Consider the following 16,512-nt stretch of genomic DNA (forward strand, 5'->3'; position numbering starts at 1 on the left):
TTCATGTGTCTTGTAACATTTGTATTTTCATATAATCCCAGCAATGCAATCTTGGCAAAATAAATAAACATGCTGCTCACATACCATTATAATATTTGGAAAAAGTGTAAATTAAAAAGTTTAGTAATAATTTGGTTTCAAGTTAAATGCATGTCACCATTCAGCTTCTTGGAAACCTCACTGCAACTTCTTGAGCTTTTCCACAGTTATTGAGTTCCAGATTTTCTCTCTTTGTATGCAGGGAGGAGCCCAGCAGATGACTCTATATAAATACACTATGCAACAGTATGTCACACCAGATTTTAAAAGCTTAATCTCAAGCCCTCCTCGTCACAGGTACTCTGAACACACCCAGCTGCAGTCGCGGCAGCGGACAGTGCAGGAGGCCATTCAGAGCAAACTGGCTGACCTGGACCAGTGGATCTCCCAGTACCAGGCAGCATTCTCCAACCTGGAGGCCACCCAACTGGCCAGCTTGCTTCAAGACATCAGCACCCCGATAGATCTTGGTTAGTCCCAATGGAAATCATGCAAGGACAAATGGGTGCACTTTTAAAATCCATTTTAAAAGTTCATTTTTGTAGCATTTCTTGAGTTTTAAGTAAAATACTGTTCCCAGTTTTTAGTAACATTTCTGTATATGATCTGTGTAATTATCTAGTTACCATTGGGTGCTAATTAGGTTTGCTTAGTGTGAAACATACATTTAAAGTGAAACAAGAATTGTGACATTTTATGTTGCCTTTGACAAGAGGCAATAATTTCTCTTACTGCTTTAACAACACCAGCCTCTTTCTTCTGCTATAAAGTACTCCTGCTTTATGCCAGAAAACAATCAAGCAAATTCCCTCAAGATCAACCTGCCAGCATGCACTTTAGAATGTGATTTCAAGGCTGCTAGGTTTTCAGGCATAATTTTACATCTCTAAATGAGTGTGGTAAAATGTATTGTTAAAATGCCACATGGAGCATTTAATTCTAGTTTCCTTGAGCTGTGTTACATCTTGGTCTTGGTTGTCCCATTTTTCCAGGTCCTCCCAGCTATGTACCAGCTACAGCCTTCCTGCAGAATGCAGGCCAGGCCCACCTGATAAGCCAGTGTGAGAGCCTGGAGGCAGAGATGAGCTCCTTGCTGCAGCAGCGCCGTGGGGCCCTTCGTGGCTGTCTGGAGCAGCTGCACAGCTATGCTACAGTAGCTTTGTTGTACCCTCGGGCTACCCTACTGCTCCATCGTGCCTATCAGTGGAAGGCCTGGTTTGAGGAACTGCTGAGAGACATGACAGTGGACCATTGCCAGCACATCTGCAGACAGTAAGGAACTGCAGCAGGCTTTCCTCTATGGCATCACACAAACTATTAAGAGCCTCTATGTCATTTCCCTGGCAAATTTGTGATTCTGCATGGTGTGGTTTATTTTCAGATGATTATATGCCTCTCATTCAAGGGCGGTTGAAGGGTTAGTGCAGATCTGGGGCTTAGCTCTGAAATCTTAAATGAGTCTGGGTTCACGTCAGTCAATAATTATTGCAATATCTAGGTGTGATATATAAATATTATATATATTCTTACTGTTACTTCTACTTTAAATACACTTTACTGTTTCCTGTTTTTAAAAAAACTGCCTCCTTTAATGTACTGTATGAATGAAGAAATTAAACTTTGGTATAATATAAATTTATGCTGTAATTTTGTTTTCCATATCCTCTCATGGCTGACGCACTATTGTCTTTAGCTCTTACCAGGCAACAGCATCTCCTCTTTGGAGTTGTTGCAAGGTTACAAAAAACAACATAACGTTCCAGAAACATTTTTCTGGTTGCTCAAGATTATGCAGAGACTGGGCTATGAATATATTTGATTTAGCATTTTATCAGTAAGATTTTGTCACGTTGATTGTGTTGTTGCACTCACCTGTAACTTATCATGCTCACAGTTGATCTTTGTTTCCCCTTGACTTTACAGATATGAGCTGCTGTTTACTCCCCAACCTCCTGCAGCCTCTTGCCAGTTCCTGTCCAGTGTGGAGTTGACTTTACAGCACCAAGTGGCTGATGCTAATGATCGTGTGATGCACCAAGCAGAGCGACTGAAAGCTGAGGGTACAACTGCAGCAGTCTGCGAGGAACAGCTACAGGAGATTGACCACTGCATCACAGTCTTCCTTCAGGAGAACGGAGAGCCAGGGTCCCTTAGTCTGGCTGGAATCATTACCTCTGCCCTATGCACACTCTGCAGGTTTAACACATATCTTTCATTCATGTCATTCATTCCACGTTTCATTGGGCTGTTCGTCCACTCACACTAATGGAAAATAGTTAGTGGTACAATATCATCAGTGGCTGCATTGCTAAAATAAGCTTTTTTTACAACAGGTATATTTCTGAAACCTTCAAATATCACAAATACATCAAACAGATTTTGGCTGGACTGCAGCAAAGCAGGGGCTAGCCTTATAAATGTGAAAGTCTATGCCAATGACTGGGTGATCAAGTTAAGCAATTTATCTGCTGAGTTTTGGAATTTTCTCATTTTAAGATGAGAAGGCACAAACGTTAGTTACGTACCATAACTGCAGATTCTATAAGTGAAGGTGGCTATTCCTAGTGTGTCCATCCCTCGCACATGCAGTACTGAAACCTTTTAGTCAATGCCCACTTATTGCGTGATTTAATAATAATTAATGAATTAATGGGAGATCAATTTCATCATCTGAAGCGCAAGCTCTCGATACAAGGATCGTCTATTTCCAGCTCAAAAAGACACCGCCTGACAACGAATTAACTGAAAAGTATTATTTATCTGACACAATAATGAAAATGGATATGAATAATGAATAATATGGCCTGTCCTGAATGGCCACAAAGGAAGGGGGCCCCAGACTGTCGGCTCCAATCTGCTCTGCGGTCCAACGGGGGAGAACCAGTCGAACCGCGGTGGAGAGCCAGTGTTGGACAGAGATGCTTCAGGGGTTCAGCCATCAGCATCAGCAACAGAGAAGGAGCATCTCTTTCAATGGCTAATTGACCCAGACAGATGGGTTGAGTCAGGCTGCAGAACTTCAGTCCTAAGAGGCTGACGGTTGTATGGCAAAAATGACTCGGCTAATAATAAAGTTGAGAGTACTGCCTGTCAGAAGTATCTATAAGGATCTTCTTACGTGATTCGGCTTTAATGGTTAAAGAAAAGAAGAGTTTGTCTTTGACTCTGAAAAACTTGTGCGGTTTAACGTTGTGAGCAAAAGCAGACAAAAGATTAAAATAACACGCCAATAGGTGGGCAAAAGACAACTGACAAGCAAAAATTGAACTTACAAAAACTAAAGAAAAAGTAAAATGCCGAAAAAGTGGCATGAGTAAGGGACATGTAGAGACTGGTCAAGAACAAAGAAGTGAGACCAAGGAAGGACAAAAAGACATCAAAGAAGAAGTGTAACAAAGAAGAAAGTGGAAGTCAAACAAAGAATCGAGCGCTTGCCGCACGCTGCGGGGCGTATATTTTCTGCCCTCCGGGCTGACGAACAGACCTTGCGCACTTAGAGTGAATGACAGAGGAGGAATGCTGTGATTTCATCTTATATTGCATAACTAACTAATAGAACAAACAAGGAAAGGCAGATTATATTTGGTGAATTAAGCATTAATAATTATAATTGTCTCATATCAAGTATCTAAAACCTCACCGCTACTAGTCTCTAGATGGCAGTATGGCTCCATGCTGGAAACGTGGACTGCTGATGTAATTTAAAACCATAGTTTTGTCATTTTACAAGCTAGAAACACGGGAAAAACATTGATACCATACAAATTATGAGTTTAGTGCTGCAGGAACATCCAAAGTTGAATCAAACATATAAATTGCATTATCCTGATGTGGTAGAAAAAAGAAAGCACACAGACACATAAAACAGTTTGCTACAGGAATGTCTGATTTACAACTTGTCAATGTTATCTGAATCTTAGGGTCTCTCTGAGGCCTGCAAACTGTCCATTCAGACATTTTTAATGCCTGCATCTTGTGTAGAGCTGTAAAAAATAGTTAGCATCTCCAGGGGATCCAAGCCAGACATCCCTTCTCTCTCTGAATTAACACCATACAGCACAGTAAATTAGTAAGTAGTAAATTAGCGCAGTAAACAGACAAAATGATACTTAACTCCTTGCAGCTGGAATTGCAAGGGAGAAGGGTCAGTTAGAGGTCTTGTTTTCCTACAAGATATAAGTGGGAAAACATCTTAAGATATGAGTAGAATGTATATTTCGAACTGTATTTGTAACATTTTTGACTCAAACGTTCCTTTACCATGTCATGTAATATGCTCCTTCAGTACAGTTTAAGAACCACTAGGCTACAGAAAATTGCAGATGAACATTTGATATCCAGGAATTATAGACACTACCACTAACTATTTTTGTAACTATCTGGCCATGATACAGCCCCTTGACCATACACACTCCAGCCATATACTAGGTTTCAACCTAGTCTTGTTTAGAAATATGCTTCTGGAAAGTAGAACTGAGAAAGTGAAAAGCAAAGTTGCAGGTGAACAGAAGGGGGTCACTGTCTTTTTATTCTCCAGACGGAATCTGGTGATGGAGGGTGCAGCCACCAGTGCTGGAGAACAGCTAGTTGACCTGACATCTCGGGATGGGGCATGGTTCCTGGAGGAGCTCTGCAGTATGACTGGAAATGTCAGTGCCCTGGCAACACTGCTACAACGCTGCCCACTCCTGCCTCATGATCTGGAGTTGCCTGCACCCTCAGCTACGACCCAGGCTGTGTACCTGGCCAATGCTGTGTACACCTGCTTGCAGGTAAGTGCACCCCCAAAACACAGTGAAATCAAACAGATACAACTAGGAGTAGCCTATTTTCCAGATGGAAATGAGAGGCTTATTACAATTTTGTGTCATGTTTTTGTTTTGAAGTGTACGTTAATGCTCTGTTAATGCGGTATGTTCCAGTGAAAAAAAGGTTTTCCGAGACTCATGTGTATCTTTCTTCACCGAAGGAACTGAACACCAACTTCCGTCAGATCATCTTTCCAGAGGCTCTGCGCTGTATGATAAAAGGAGAGCCCACCCTGGAGTCCATGTTGGCAGAGTTAGAGCAGCTGGTGGAGCAGAGTTCTGATGGTCTTGGCCTACAGGGTTTGGCTGACGGTCTGCAGGCTACCACAGGCCTGGACCACGACGGGCACAACCACTGCCTCCACATCACCAGGTAATAGCTGCTGTGGAATTCTAGTCATGAATTTCACCAGATGCAGCATTGGCTTAACTGATGGCAATCTTGCAAATGCTTAAAATCCAAATTATGTCTGATGAACGAAAACATGTTTGTGTTCAGGATGCTGCATGCTCAGTACTCTGAGCTGATCCAGCCTCGCAGCATGAATGGACCAGGCCAGGACACACCAAAGATGTCTGCAGGTCAAATGTTGTTGGTGGCCTTCGATGGCATGTTCACACAGCTAGAGACTGCCTTTGGGCAGCTCACAGAAAAGGTAGAATCCTTGTTTTTTTTTAGATGTAATAAGTGTAATGATGGGCTTTAAATGACAGTATGTTCTCCCCTGCATAAAGTGTGTTATTTGATATTTATTGGATCTCTTGTGCCTTTTTTATATTGAGATTTAGGTCCTCTTTCATGTGATCATCTTTTTATGTAAGCCTTATCTTGAGTAAAAACCACAAGCTAGAGGTCTGTGTGAGGCAAGTCAGCCTACAGGTCCCATTAGATCGTCATCACATTACACAGATGCATCAAATTACTATTTGATGGCTTTTGTTAATTTAAAGCCAATGTCTTTTTTACACTCAGAGGATTTTATCACCCCGTTATCCTGTAGAGTTTTTCAAAAAAGAAAATATTTTGTGAAATGAGATTTTCAGATTGTGGGCCTACATTTTATACAATGGACTGTGGGAGTGGGTGGATATGATCTTAAACAAGCAAGTGGTAAACATTGAGTTTTGTACATCCAGGATTTAGCCACCAGTCATAATTTTCATCAGCATAATTTCTTCTCCCTTTTACCCCATGTTCTTCTGCACCTCATCATCTTCAGCTGAGTTCTCTGGAGATACCATCAGCCTGGAGGAAAGTGGATGTTCTGAGGGAGGCTTGGGCCACACAGCTTCACTTCTTTGAAAGCCTGAACCAGCGGCAGTGGATGGAAGAGGTATTCTTCCTGAAGAGACTGCAAACCATCAGGGATTTCTTCAAGCTGTGTGCCTCCTTTGCTCAGACTCTGTCTGGTAAGAGCTCCTCACTGCAACATAAGAACTTAGGATGAACCAAGTTTCTCAGACCTTCCATTTATAAACCATCCACCTATAGTGATGGGCTGATCACCAGTCACCTGTTAAATAAGACCTGTGAGCTGAACTTTGTACAAACCCTATGGAGGACATGCCTAAAACAATATGTTAATATTCTTGATCCATCTTGTGGTCTAAAATGTTTATTATTATGTTTCTGCTCTGTACAGATGTGTACAGGAGTGTTTCCCAGGCAAAGAAGATTCATTTTGGGCAATTACATCTGCACTTGGTTGTTTTAACAATTCGTATTTGAATCATATTTATGGTCTATGACCATCAGTGTTACAAGTTCATTGGTCAGCTTTTCAGCCTTCTGTCTGACAAGTGTGTGACAAATCTTGTGTGTTCAGGTACCTGTCCCTCAGCTGAGGACCTATTACCTACAAATGGACCAGTTGGTCTGGGGAAGGTGCTATACCAGCGGCCCAGTGCAACGGGGTCAGGCGTGATAGTGGTCAGTGAGGACAAGATGACCCGCCCAATCAAGTCCTTCACAGCTGAGTTTGTTCGACAGATGCTTATGGGTCTGCCCAGCCAAGCCCTCGGTCTGGCCCTCTGCAGCAGCATGTCTGCACTCGGCCTTGACATTGTCACCATGGTGGAGGCAAAAGACTTTGGTGCAGAGAGCAAGGTATTATACATTTTTTGTGTGTGAGTGAGATAGATTTTTGGTGAGCAGTTAGTGATGCAGAAGGATATGGCCATAAGGTGTAACTGCATTCATTAATTTTCATTTTTCATTTCCATACATCACATTAAAAGATATGAAATGTAGATTAAGTATGTATTTTCACATTAAAAAACAGTAGCCCACTGACTGTGGTATAATTTTTCAAAAGCTACAGTTGCACTTGCTCCAAATACTAGACTTAGACAGCTTTTATTGTCATTTAGTAGACAGCAAGTGAACACCGAACAAAATTTGTTTGCAACAAGCTCAGCACAGGGTTGAAAAATCTTTCCAAAAAGTGTGTGTGTGTGTGTGTGTGTGTGTGTGTGTGTGTGTGTGTGTGTGTATGTATCTATCGATCTATCTATATATACATATATGTGTGTGTGTGTGTGTGTGTGTGTGTGTGTGTGTACATATATATATACACACACACACACACACACACACACACACACAATATGTATACACATAAATAAAAAAAAGTGTGCAGTGATATATACAAGTAAAACAGCAGTGTATTTTGGTATATACAGTATGTGAAATAGAACAGGTTGAAAATAGCAGCAGGAATATGAAGTCAGTTAAATATATAGCAGCATAATTATATGCTAAGGTTAATATTAAAGTGCAGAGTACCCTGAGGTGATAACGAAGGTGAAAAAACACTCATTTACAGTTTAGCAGTCTGATGGCCTGGGGGAAAAACCTGTTGCAGAACATGGAGGTCCTGCACCGAATGCTGCAGAACCTCCTTCCAGAGGCCAGCAAGGAGAACAGATAGTGGTGGGGGTGTGAGGAGTCCCTGATGATGTTTTTAGCACGGAACATGCAGCATATGGGAGCAATGTCCTGAATGGAGGGGAGAGAAGTCCCAGTGATTTTCTCTGCTGTCCTCACCACTCTCCTCACATTCTTCCAGTCAGCAGCACTGCAGCCTCCACACTGCACAGAGATACAACTGGTCAAGATGCTCTCTATGGTGCTTCTATAGAATGTAGTGAGGATTTTTTAAATAAATTGCTCTTATTGGCATTTTAATTACAAAGGTTTTATTTCACAGTAATGAGCATAGCTATTAACTGAAGTGATGTTTTTGACTTCACTTGGGTTCATTCTACCCACCACAGCCTCTCTGCCCTCCTTTGTGTGTGAGTGTGGGTGTGGGTGTGCCTGCCTGCAGAGGCTCATCCTGCCCTCATAACACAGAAAGCACAAGAGAGAAAGAATAATTGCTGGACAGACCTGTCATTGTAGGTAGTGCACATATATCCTTTCATTGTGTCAGTGTTCAAAAAGTGTACAAAAGCTCACCACATGCACTGTCTGCCTTGGCTCTGAAGGTGTCTCTGGATGAGCTTTGTAAGAAGGCAGTGGAGCAAAGCCTGGCGTCAGGCCGAGTCTCCCAGCTGCTGCTGAACAGAGCCACCGTGCTGGCCTCCTCCTATGACACAGCCTGGAAGAAACTAGACCTGCTGAGGAGGTTGGACGCCAACCTGGAGGCCACCAAGGCCAGCCTGCAGAGGAGCCAACTGCACATCGCTGTGTTTCAGGTACAGACTGAAGTGTGTGTCCATGTCTCTGATAAGCTTCATTCATATGCTATTCAAAGACTGCAATGACATTGAAATGATTGATTGGTTTTAGCCATAAGTGATGAATTTATATGTTAATTAAGACAACATTTCAAACAAAGGTCTCATAGGAGCAAATAGGTGATTCTGGCCATTGGTGAATGCCATAACTGTCAGTAACAGAGTGGTAGATTGTGGCCATAAATCACATTTTGTCAGACACTGAATTGGTGACACTAATCTTGGGTTACCACCTTGGAACTGTGGTGACTGTTCAGATCCTCTGTGCTACCAGGTTGAGCATCTCTGTGAAGCATCCTCATTTTAAGATTTGTTGCTTTTTTGCATCCATATTTGAAGTACTGTAGTCCACCACAAGCTCATTAATTTTGTTGATATTGAGCTTCAGGTGATTGTCCATGTCATGAAGCCTTCTATCAGTCCTCTGTACACCTCTGTAAAAAATAGTCTCTTAGATATAGACTGATTCCATTTAAAGTCTTACATAGACTGCATTTTTCAAAAATTAAGCTTAGCAAGATATTTGAATCAGTTTCTCCCATGTGTGATAGATGTCATACTGCCGAAGGATCACTGGCACACTTATTTTGGCACTGTCCAATTCTAAGTAATTTCTGGAGTGATATATTCGATTGGTTTTCCAAACAATATGGAATAAACATTCTGCCAGACTGTAACTTAGCTATATTTGGTTGCTCTGACCAAAAGCAGGCTCTCAAAGCAGGTATGGTTGCAGCTAAAAAAATTAATATTATTGAACTGAAAGTCTCCATTGTCCCCATGTTTTAAGAGGTGGCGTAAGGAAATGCTTTCTTTTGCTAAGATGGAACAAATTCGTTTTTGCTAAAGAAACTCAAACTCATTTCTTGAAGGTGTGGAAACCTTTTCTGATACTGCTTGATCAGACCTGCTGCTATATTGTATCTTGAATTCTGAGCAAACTATGACCTATGCAGTATACTGACTGAAACTTTGGCAGTTCTCCTGTTTGTTTGTTTGTTTGTTTGTTTGTTTGTTTGTTTGTTTTTTCTCCTTTCTCTCCTTTTTTGTTTGTTTAGAATGGGTAGTCTCTTATTGTACTAATTTGTGGTTGATGGGTGTCTTGAATTATTTTGGGAGTTCTACATGTGAATGACCTGATTTTCTTTGTTATCTTGAAGTAGTTAAAAGTTTAAAAAAAAAGAAAAAAAAATTCTCTTAAGTGAAAACTGTTTAATAAGTTTAGTCACATGTTTCTCACTGGAAATTATTCACTGGAATCATACATGTCAGTATAGTGATAACTTTCATTTCGCCAAAAAATAAATAAATAAATAAATGCACAAATATATTTTGTTAGATTCCTTTGAGTCTTCACTACATATAGAAGTGCATGGGTTTACATGGATGTAAGCTGCCATGGACGACAGACCTTGGTCGAATTTCTGTTTTCCACTACTCACATGTACAAAATCTGTGAGTCAGATGATTCTGTAGATAACCACAACAAGACTTCCCATCTTTTATAAGTACCACTTGAATGCAAAGGATTTTTTTCGGTGTGTTACTGACTCATATTGACACTAAATACAACATGACATCAATGTGAGGTATACTATTCACAATAAAGCTTGCAGGACGATGGATGTTGTCAGTGCTTGCTCTTTCAGGTATAACACTATCATCCCAACTCTGCTTCAGGAGAAGCTCTCTCAGCTGAGCGTGCCTGACTCCACTTGCAGGTGGATCACAGACTTCCTGTCTGACAGGAAACAGTGCGTGAAGCTGAGGAAACACGTCTCCAACGCTAAGACCATCAGCACCAGATCCCCCCAGGGCTGCATTCTTTCTCCGCTGCTCTTCTCCCTGTACACAAACAACTGCACCTCCAGTCACCATTCTGTCAAGCTCCTGAAGTTTGCAGACGACACCACCCCCATCGGACTCATCTCTGATGGCGACGAGTCCGCCTACAGGTGGGAGGTTGACCATCTGGTGACCTGGTGCAACCAGAACAACCCGGAGCTCAACGCTCTAAAAACGGTGGAGATGGTTGTGGACAACAGGAAGAACTCAGCCTCACCTGTCCCCATCACCCTCTGTGACTCCACTATTGACACTGTGGAGTCTTTCCGCTTCCTGGGAATTATCATCTCCCAGGACCTCATGTGGGAGCCGAACATCAGCTCCCTCATCAAGAAAGCACAGCAGAGGATGTGCTTCCTACGGCAGCTGAAGAAATTCAGCCTGCCAAAGACAATGATAGTGCACTTCTACACAGCCATCATTGAGTCAATCCTCACCTCCTCCATCACCATCTGGTACGCTGCTGCCACCACCAAGGACAAGGGCAGACTGCAGCGTGTCATTCGGTCTGCAGAGAAGGTGATTGGCTGCAATCTCCCATCTCTTCAGGACCTGTATGACTCCAGGACCCTGAGGCGTGCAGAAAAGATTGTGGCTGATCCCTCTCACCCTGGACACAAACTCTTTGAGTCACTCCCCTCTGGCAGGAGGCTGCGGTCCATCAGGACCAAAACCTCACACCACAAGAACAGTTTTTTCCGATCTGCTGTCAGCCTTATCAACAAGGCCTGGAACCCCTCCGACACTCTTCATACTCCACCTCTGCCTCATCTTGCCATATTGACATAAATACAACTCTATGCATTACATTAACGCTCAGATTGGACTTCCTTTTGAAAAAACAGACTGTGTTTCCAGAAAAAACAAACAAACAAAAAACAGACTTGTGTAAATATATTTATATTGTTATATTTTGTGCTCTTATTTTTAATAGATGTGTCATGCACCAACTGCACTACAACAGATTCCTTGTATGTGTAAAATCATACTTGGCAATAAAGATTTTTCTGATTCTGATTCTGATCACTTACAGTGGCAGCATGAAGATGTTCTGGGCCCCAGTAATCAACCTTTAAGTGTCAGCATTCCTCCTCGCTCTGTCATCCTCAGCAACATGAAGAAGAAGCTGTACAAACTGAGTCAGGATGAGGGAGCCATAGTTGCCATTCAGGTCAGTATCATACCACATCACACCAGTATCATAACACGCATCCTGTGTTAAATCTATCAATCAAATCAACCAAAGATGGTGTTGTGCTGAAATCATTTATTTGTCCATTTTGTTATTGGATCAAATGAAACAGTTACTCACATGGGTGAACAATGTAAGTTATCAGTGGAAATAAAATTCTACACAGACTATTGAAAATCTCAGCAGCCCTACAGAGAGCTAACTGAGCCAATACTGAGGGCTCAAGGATTCCCTGTTGAGTTTTTGACCTCTAGTAGGGCCATGGAACTGTTTTTCTGAGTGGGTCCCCATTTTGTTTGTCTTTGCACAAACATCACTCAATACACAGGTCCTGCCAGTGTTTTTCATACCATTCTAATGATCAACACCAAAATGTGCAGCAATGTGCCAACAAATGCAGAGGGAGAGAAGATGGATTTTAAAGAAATGCAATCATCACTTTTGTTAGACCTCAAGGATACACAGAATGTACTTTGAGAACTGCACAGGTCACCTTTTAATTACGCAGAAATCCAGTTAGTTTTTAAGAGAATACAAATGTCTCAAACACATCAGGTCTTACCTGCTGCCATTTTCACTCTAATCTGCTCATCTGCTCAGTCAGCACTCCTCACTGCTCAGCCTGTGAGACAACAAAGCACAGAGACTCCGGGGAAGAAGCTAAGTTAGTAACACGCTGTGGTAGGACATGAAAGCATGTAGATGGAAAGGGAGAGAAGAACAGAGGAGCTTGGTGTATCTTTGGAGGTCCCCCGACAATCTAATCTTATAGCAGCATAACTAGGGGTTGGTCCAGGGCAAGCCTGAGCCAGCCCTAACTATAAGATTTATCAAAAAGGAAAGTTTTAAACCTACTCTTAAATCGAGAGACAGTGTCTGCCTCCCGGACAAAGACTGGAAGATGGTTCCACAGGAGAGGAGCCTGATAGCTAAATGCTTCAGCTCCAGTTCTGCTTTTGGAGACTTTAGAAACCATAACTAAGCCTGCATTCTGGGAACGCAGTGCTCTAGTCGCGTAATAAGGTACTATGAGCTCTTTAAGATAAGATGGTACCTGACCATTTATGGCTTTGTAAGTAAGGAGGAGGATTTTAAATTCTATTCTTAAATTTTTTAAGTTACGAATGCATGGACTAGTTTTTCTGCATCGAAAAACGACAGGATGTGCCTGATTTTTTGCAATGTTACATTGGTGAAAAAAGGCAGTCCTTGAAATTTGTTTTACATGGGAGTTAAAGGATATGTCCTGATCAAAGATAACTCCAAGATTCTTTACAGTGGTGCTGCAGGCCAGTGCAATGCCATCCACAACTGCTATATCATCAGAAAGTGAGTTTCTAAGGTGTTTAGGACCTAGCACTATAACTTCAGTTTTGTCCGAGTTTAGCAACAGAAAATTGCATGTCATCCAGGTCTTTATGTCCTGAAGACATGATTGGTTTCTTCTGGCTTCATTGAAAAATATAGCTGGTTATCATCTGTATAGCAATGAACTTTATTGAGTGCTTCCTGATAATGTTCCCTAGAGGCAGCATATATAAGGTGAATCGAATTGGTCCAAGCACAGAACCCTGTGGAACACTGTAGCTGGCTTTAGTGAGCACAGAGTCACACAGTCATCATTAACGTGTAAAAACTGAGAGTAGTCTGAAAAGTAGGTTTTAGACCAGGTTAGCGCAGTTCCCATAGTGCCTGTGAAGTGTTCCAGTCTCTGCAATAGAATGCAGCACTAAGACCTTTGTCTGATGCAATTAGAAGGTAATTTGTAACTTTGACCAGTGCTGTCTCTGTGCTATGATGCATTGGAAATCCTCAAATAAACTATTGTTGTGTAGAAAGTCCCAGAGCTGATTAGCAACTGCTTTCTCAAGAATTTTTGAGAGAAAGGGGAGGTTGGATATCGGCCTATAGTTTGCTAAAACCCCTGGATCAAGAGTAGGCTTTTTAAGTTAAGGTTTTATTACAGCTACTTTAAAGGACTGTGGTACATAGCCTTTTGATAAAGATGGGTTGATCATACACTACTCACAAAAAGCTATAAAAGCATCATTGAGCTGGCCACCAGGGTGGACCTCCGCATTCAGGTCTGTCAGCAGGAGAGAGGATGGGGGACACCGGCTCGCCAAGCTGCAGCTCATCCTAGGGCAACGCCCACGGCCACCTTGTCATCATCATCCATTCCATCTGCACCCCAACAGGAGGGAACGGAATCCATGGAGTCCATGCAACTCTGGGCGCACCAAGCTGCATCAGAGGAGAGGGAGAGAAGACAACAGTGTAATCTCTGTCATTTTGTCTCCCGATGCCCAGCAAAAGACAGGGCTCACCAATAGTTGGGGAGCTACTATGTCTGGGGCAGATGCAGTATAATAGATGAGGAACTGGCTCACCAGCTGGACCTTCCTTGAATCCCTCCGTCTCAACCTGTGGCCACCAACGCTCTTGACAGTCGTCTTCTGGGAACCATTACCCACCAGACCACCCCAGTCCAGATCCTGATGTCCAGCAACCACCACAAGACTATTCAGTTCCACATCCTGAAGTCTAGACATATTCCTCTCATCCTGGCTTACTCATTATACCTGGCTCCAACCCACACATTGATTGGGCCACCGGAGCTACTCGGGGGTGGAGCACCTCCTGCCACCAGATCTGCCTCAGACAAGCAACCATCCCACTCCCAGCTCCACCCCTGATCTGTCCATGGTCCTGCCTGAGTATCATGATTATTGATGATTATTAGTCTGGTCCACATCCGAGAGGGAGATGAGTGGAAAACCGCATTCAACACCCCCACAGGCCTGACATCCTCGACAGTTCAGTTTCAATGGACTCCAATGGCAGAGAGGACTTTCGAAACATTTAAGACCTGATTCACCTCTGCACCCATTCTCCAGATCCCTGATCTGGACTGCCAGCTGATCATGGAGGTGGACACCTCGGACATTGGAATTGGAGCCATATTGTCCCACTGGGTGGCCTCCAACCAGAAGCTCCACCCCATGCTTTTTCCTCAAGAGGAACTACGACATTTGAAACCGAGAACAATTGGCTGTCAAAATGGCTTTGGAAGAGTGGCGCCACTGGCTCGAAAGAACGAAGACGCCCTTCCATATCTGGACGGACAAGAACAAGAACCTCGGATATATTTGGATGGCTCAGAGGCTGAACTCCAAACAGACTCGGTGGTCTTTCTTCTTTACCTGATTCAACTTCACCCTCTCCTACTCAGAACATCAAGCCTGACACCTTCTCATGTCAGTTTCAGGAAAGGGAGGAAAAAGCGATGAAGACCACGCCCATCTTGCCTGCTTCCTTTCTGTTAGCCCCCGTCACCTGGGAGATTGAGGAAAGAGTGCAAGCGGCTATAGAGAATCAGCCCAGGCCCAGCACCTGCCCTCAGGATCGGTTGTTCCTTGGAACCTGCGCTTGAACATCCTGCAGAGGGTCCACTCACCTGCCAGCCTGACTCGGGACGTCCTCCATCAACGGTTTTGATGGTCTACCCTGGAAGAGGATGTCAGGGGGTTCGTTAATGCATGTGCTGTGTGCAACCAGCAGAAGCCATCTCATCAGGCCCTGGCTGACTTCCTCCAATCCTTACCCATTTTTGGTCCCCCATCTCCCTTGACTTTGTCACTGGCCTTCCTCCGTCCCAAGGGAACACAGTTATCCCGACTATTGTGGACAGACTGTGCAAGATGGCTCACTTCATTCCACTTCTCAAACTTGCCTCAGCCAAAGAGACCGCAGAGCTGATGTTACAACAGTTATTTCGTCTGCATTGCTTCCCAGTGGATGTGGTGTCGGATCTGGGCCCCCAGTTTGCATCCCAATACTAGAAGCCACTGCAAGTTTATCATCTGGATTTCACCCCCAGTCCAATGGTCAGACAGAGCGGATGAACCAAGACATGGAAACCACCTGTCGCTGTATGGTATCACAAAATCCCTGCTCCTGGTCACAACAGCTATTGTGGGTGGAATACGCCTAACACTCTAACCAGTTCCACCAAAGGCCTCCTTTCTAGTGTGCATACAGGTTTCAGCCCCCGCTCTGCCCTGCACTGGAGAGGGAGGTCTCCTGCCCGTTTGTTCAAAGATTCATCCATTGCTGTCGACGCACCTGAGTTCGAGCCAGAACCTTGTTCCTCCTCACCATGGGCCGCTACACCATCTCAGCCAAATATCAGCGTATGCAGGCACCAGAATACCATGAGGGTCCTCCTGCTCCTGGTGGAGTCCAGGAAAATGGCTCCCAGGTTCATCAGGCCATTCCCCATCGAGAAAATCATCAGCAATAAGGTTACACTTTCCCTGCTCTATCAGAGTCCACCCTACCTCCCGAGTAAAGAGAGTCCTCTCATGCCCACTGAACCTCCACCTCCACCTCCTCAAATTATTGAGCAAGGACCCACCTACTCTCTATGCTGATTTCTGCACTCACGCTGCCAGGGTCGGGGCCTGCAGTATCTGGTGGATTGGGAAGGTTATGGCCCTGAGGAAAGATCATGGGTCCCTGCTCAACATATCCTGGACCATGGACTCAGTACTGGTTTCCACCTACAGCATCCAGAGCAGCCCACAAGGGCCTCCACAACTCCAAGAAGGAGGAGGGCCAGGCCAGGCCAACACAGCTCCCTGTGGAAAAGGAACTGTCCTCAGACAGACGAGGAAGATTCCCTCCTCCAGACAACTGTAGGGGAATCAGTTAATTAAACCTCTAAGTTAATGTTGCATTCGTAAATAAAATAAGGGGCACCAACCTTCCTCAGCTAAGAAGGATTTTATTCATTATTTCTTGTACTGCTGATTTAATGATAATGAATGAACTAACGATAAACCAGTCTGATAGTCTGAAGCGTAAATTCTCAATACAGGGATTGCT

The 16,512-nt window shown here is 43.5% G+C and overlaps 1 protein-coding gene across 1 annotated transcript in view; it reads left to right on the forward strand.

Moving 5' to 3' along the window:
• The window catches only part of smg1 (SMG1 nonsense mediated mRNA decay associated PI3K related kinase), a 148,023-nt gene that overhangs the window by 93,816 nt on the left and 37,695 nt on the right, over positions 1-16,512 (forward strand). Inside the window, exons 47-56 of the mRNA XM_076751852.1 lie at positions 337-509; positions 1,032-1,311; positions 1,963-2,235; positions 4,577-4,811; positions 5,009-5,220; positions 5,347-5,503; positions 6,068-6,257; positions 6,674-6,954; positions 8,337-8,546; positions 11,467-11,604. Coding sequence (XP_076607967.1) covers positions 337-509; positions 1,032-1,311; positions 1,963-2,235; positions 4,577-4,811; positions 5,009-5,220; positions 5,347-5,503; positions 6,068-6,257; positions 6,674-6,954; positions 8,337-8,546; positions 11,467-11,604 — 2,149 coding nt within the window. The remainder of the gene's footprint in view (positions 1-336; positions 510-1,031; positions 1,312-1,962; positions 2,236-4,576; positions 4,812-5,008; positions 5,221-5,346; positions 5,504-6,067; positions 6,258-6,673; positions 6,955-8,336; positions 8,547-11,466; positions 11,605-16,512) is intronic.

This window comes from Chaetodon auriga, chromosome 16 (assembly GCF_051107435.1).
Source record: "Chaetodon auriga isolate fChaAug3 chromosome 16, fChaAug3.hap1, whole genome shotgun sequence".
Lineage (NCBI taxonomy): Eukaryota > Metazoa > Chordata > Actinopteri > Chaetodontiformes > Chaetodontidae > Chaetodon > Chaetodon auriga.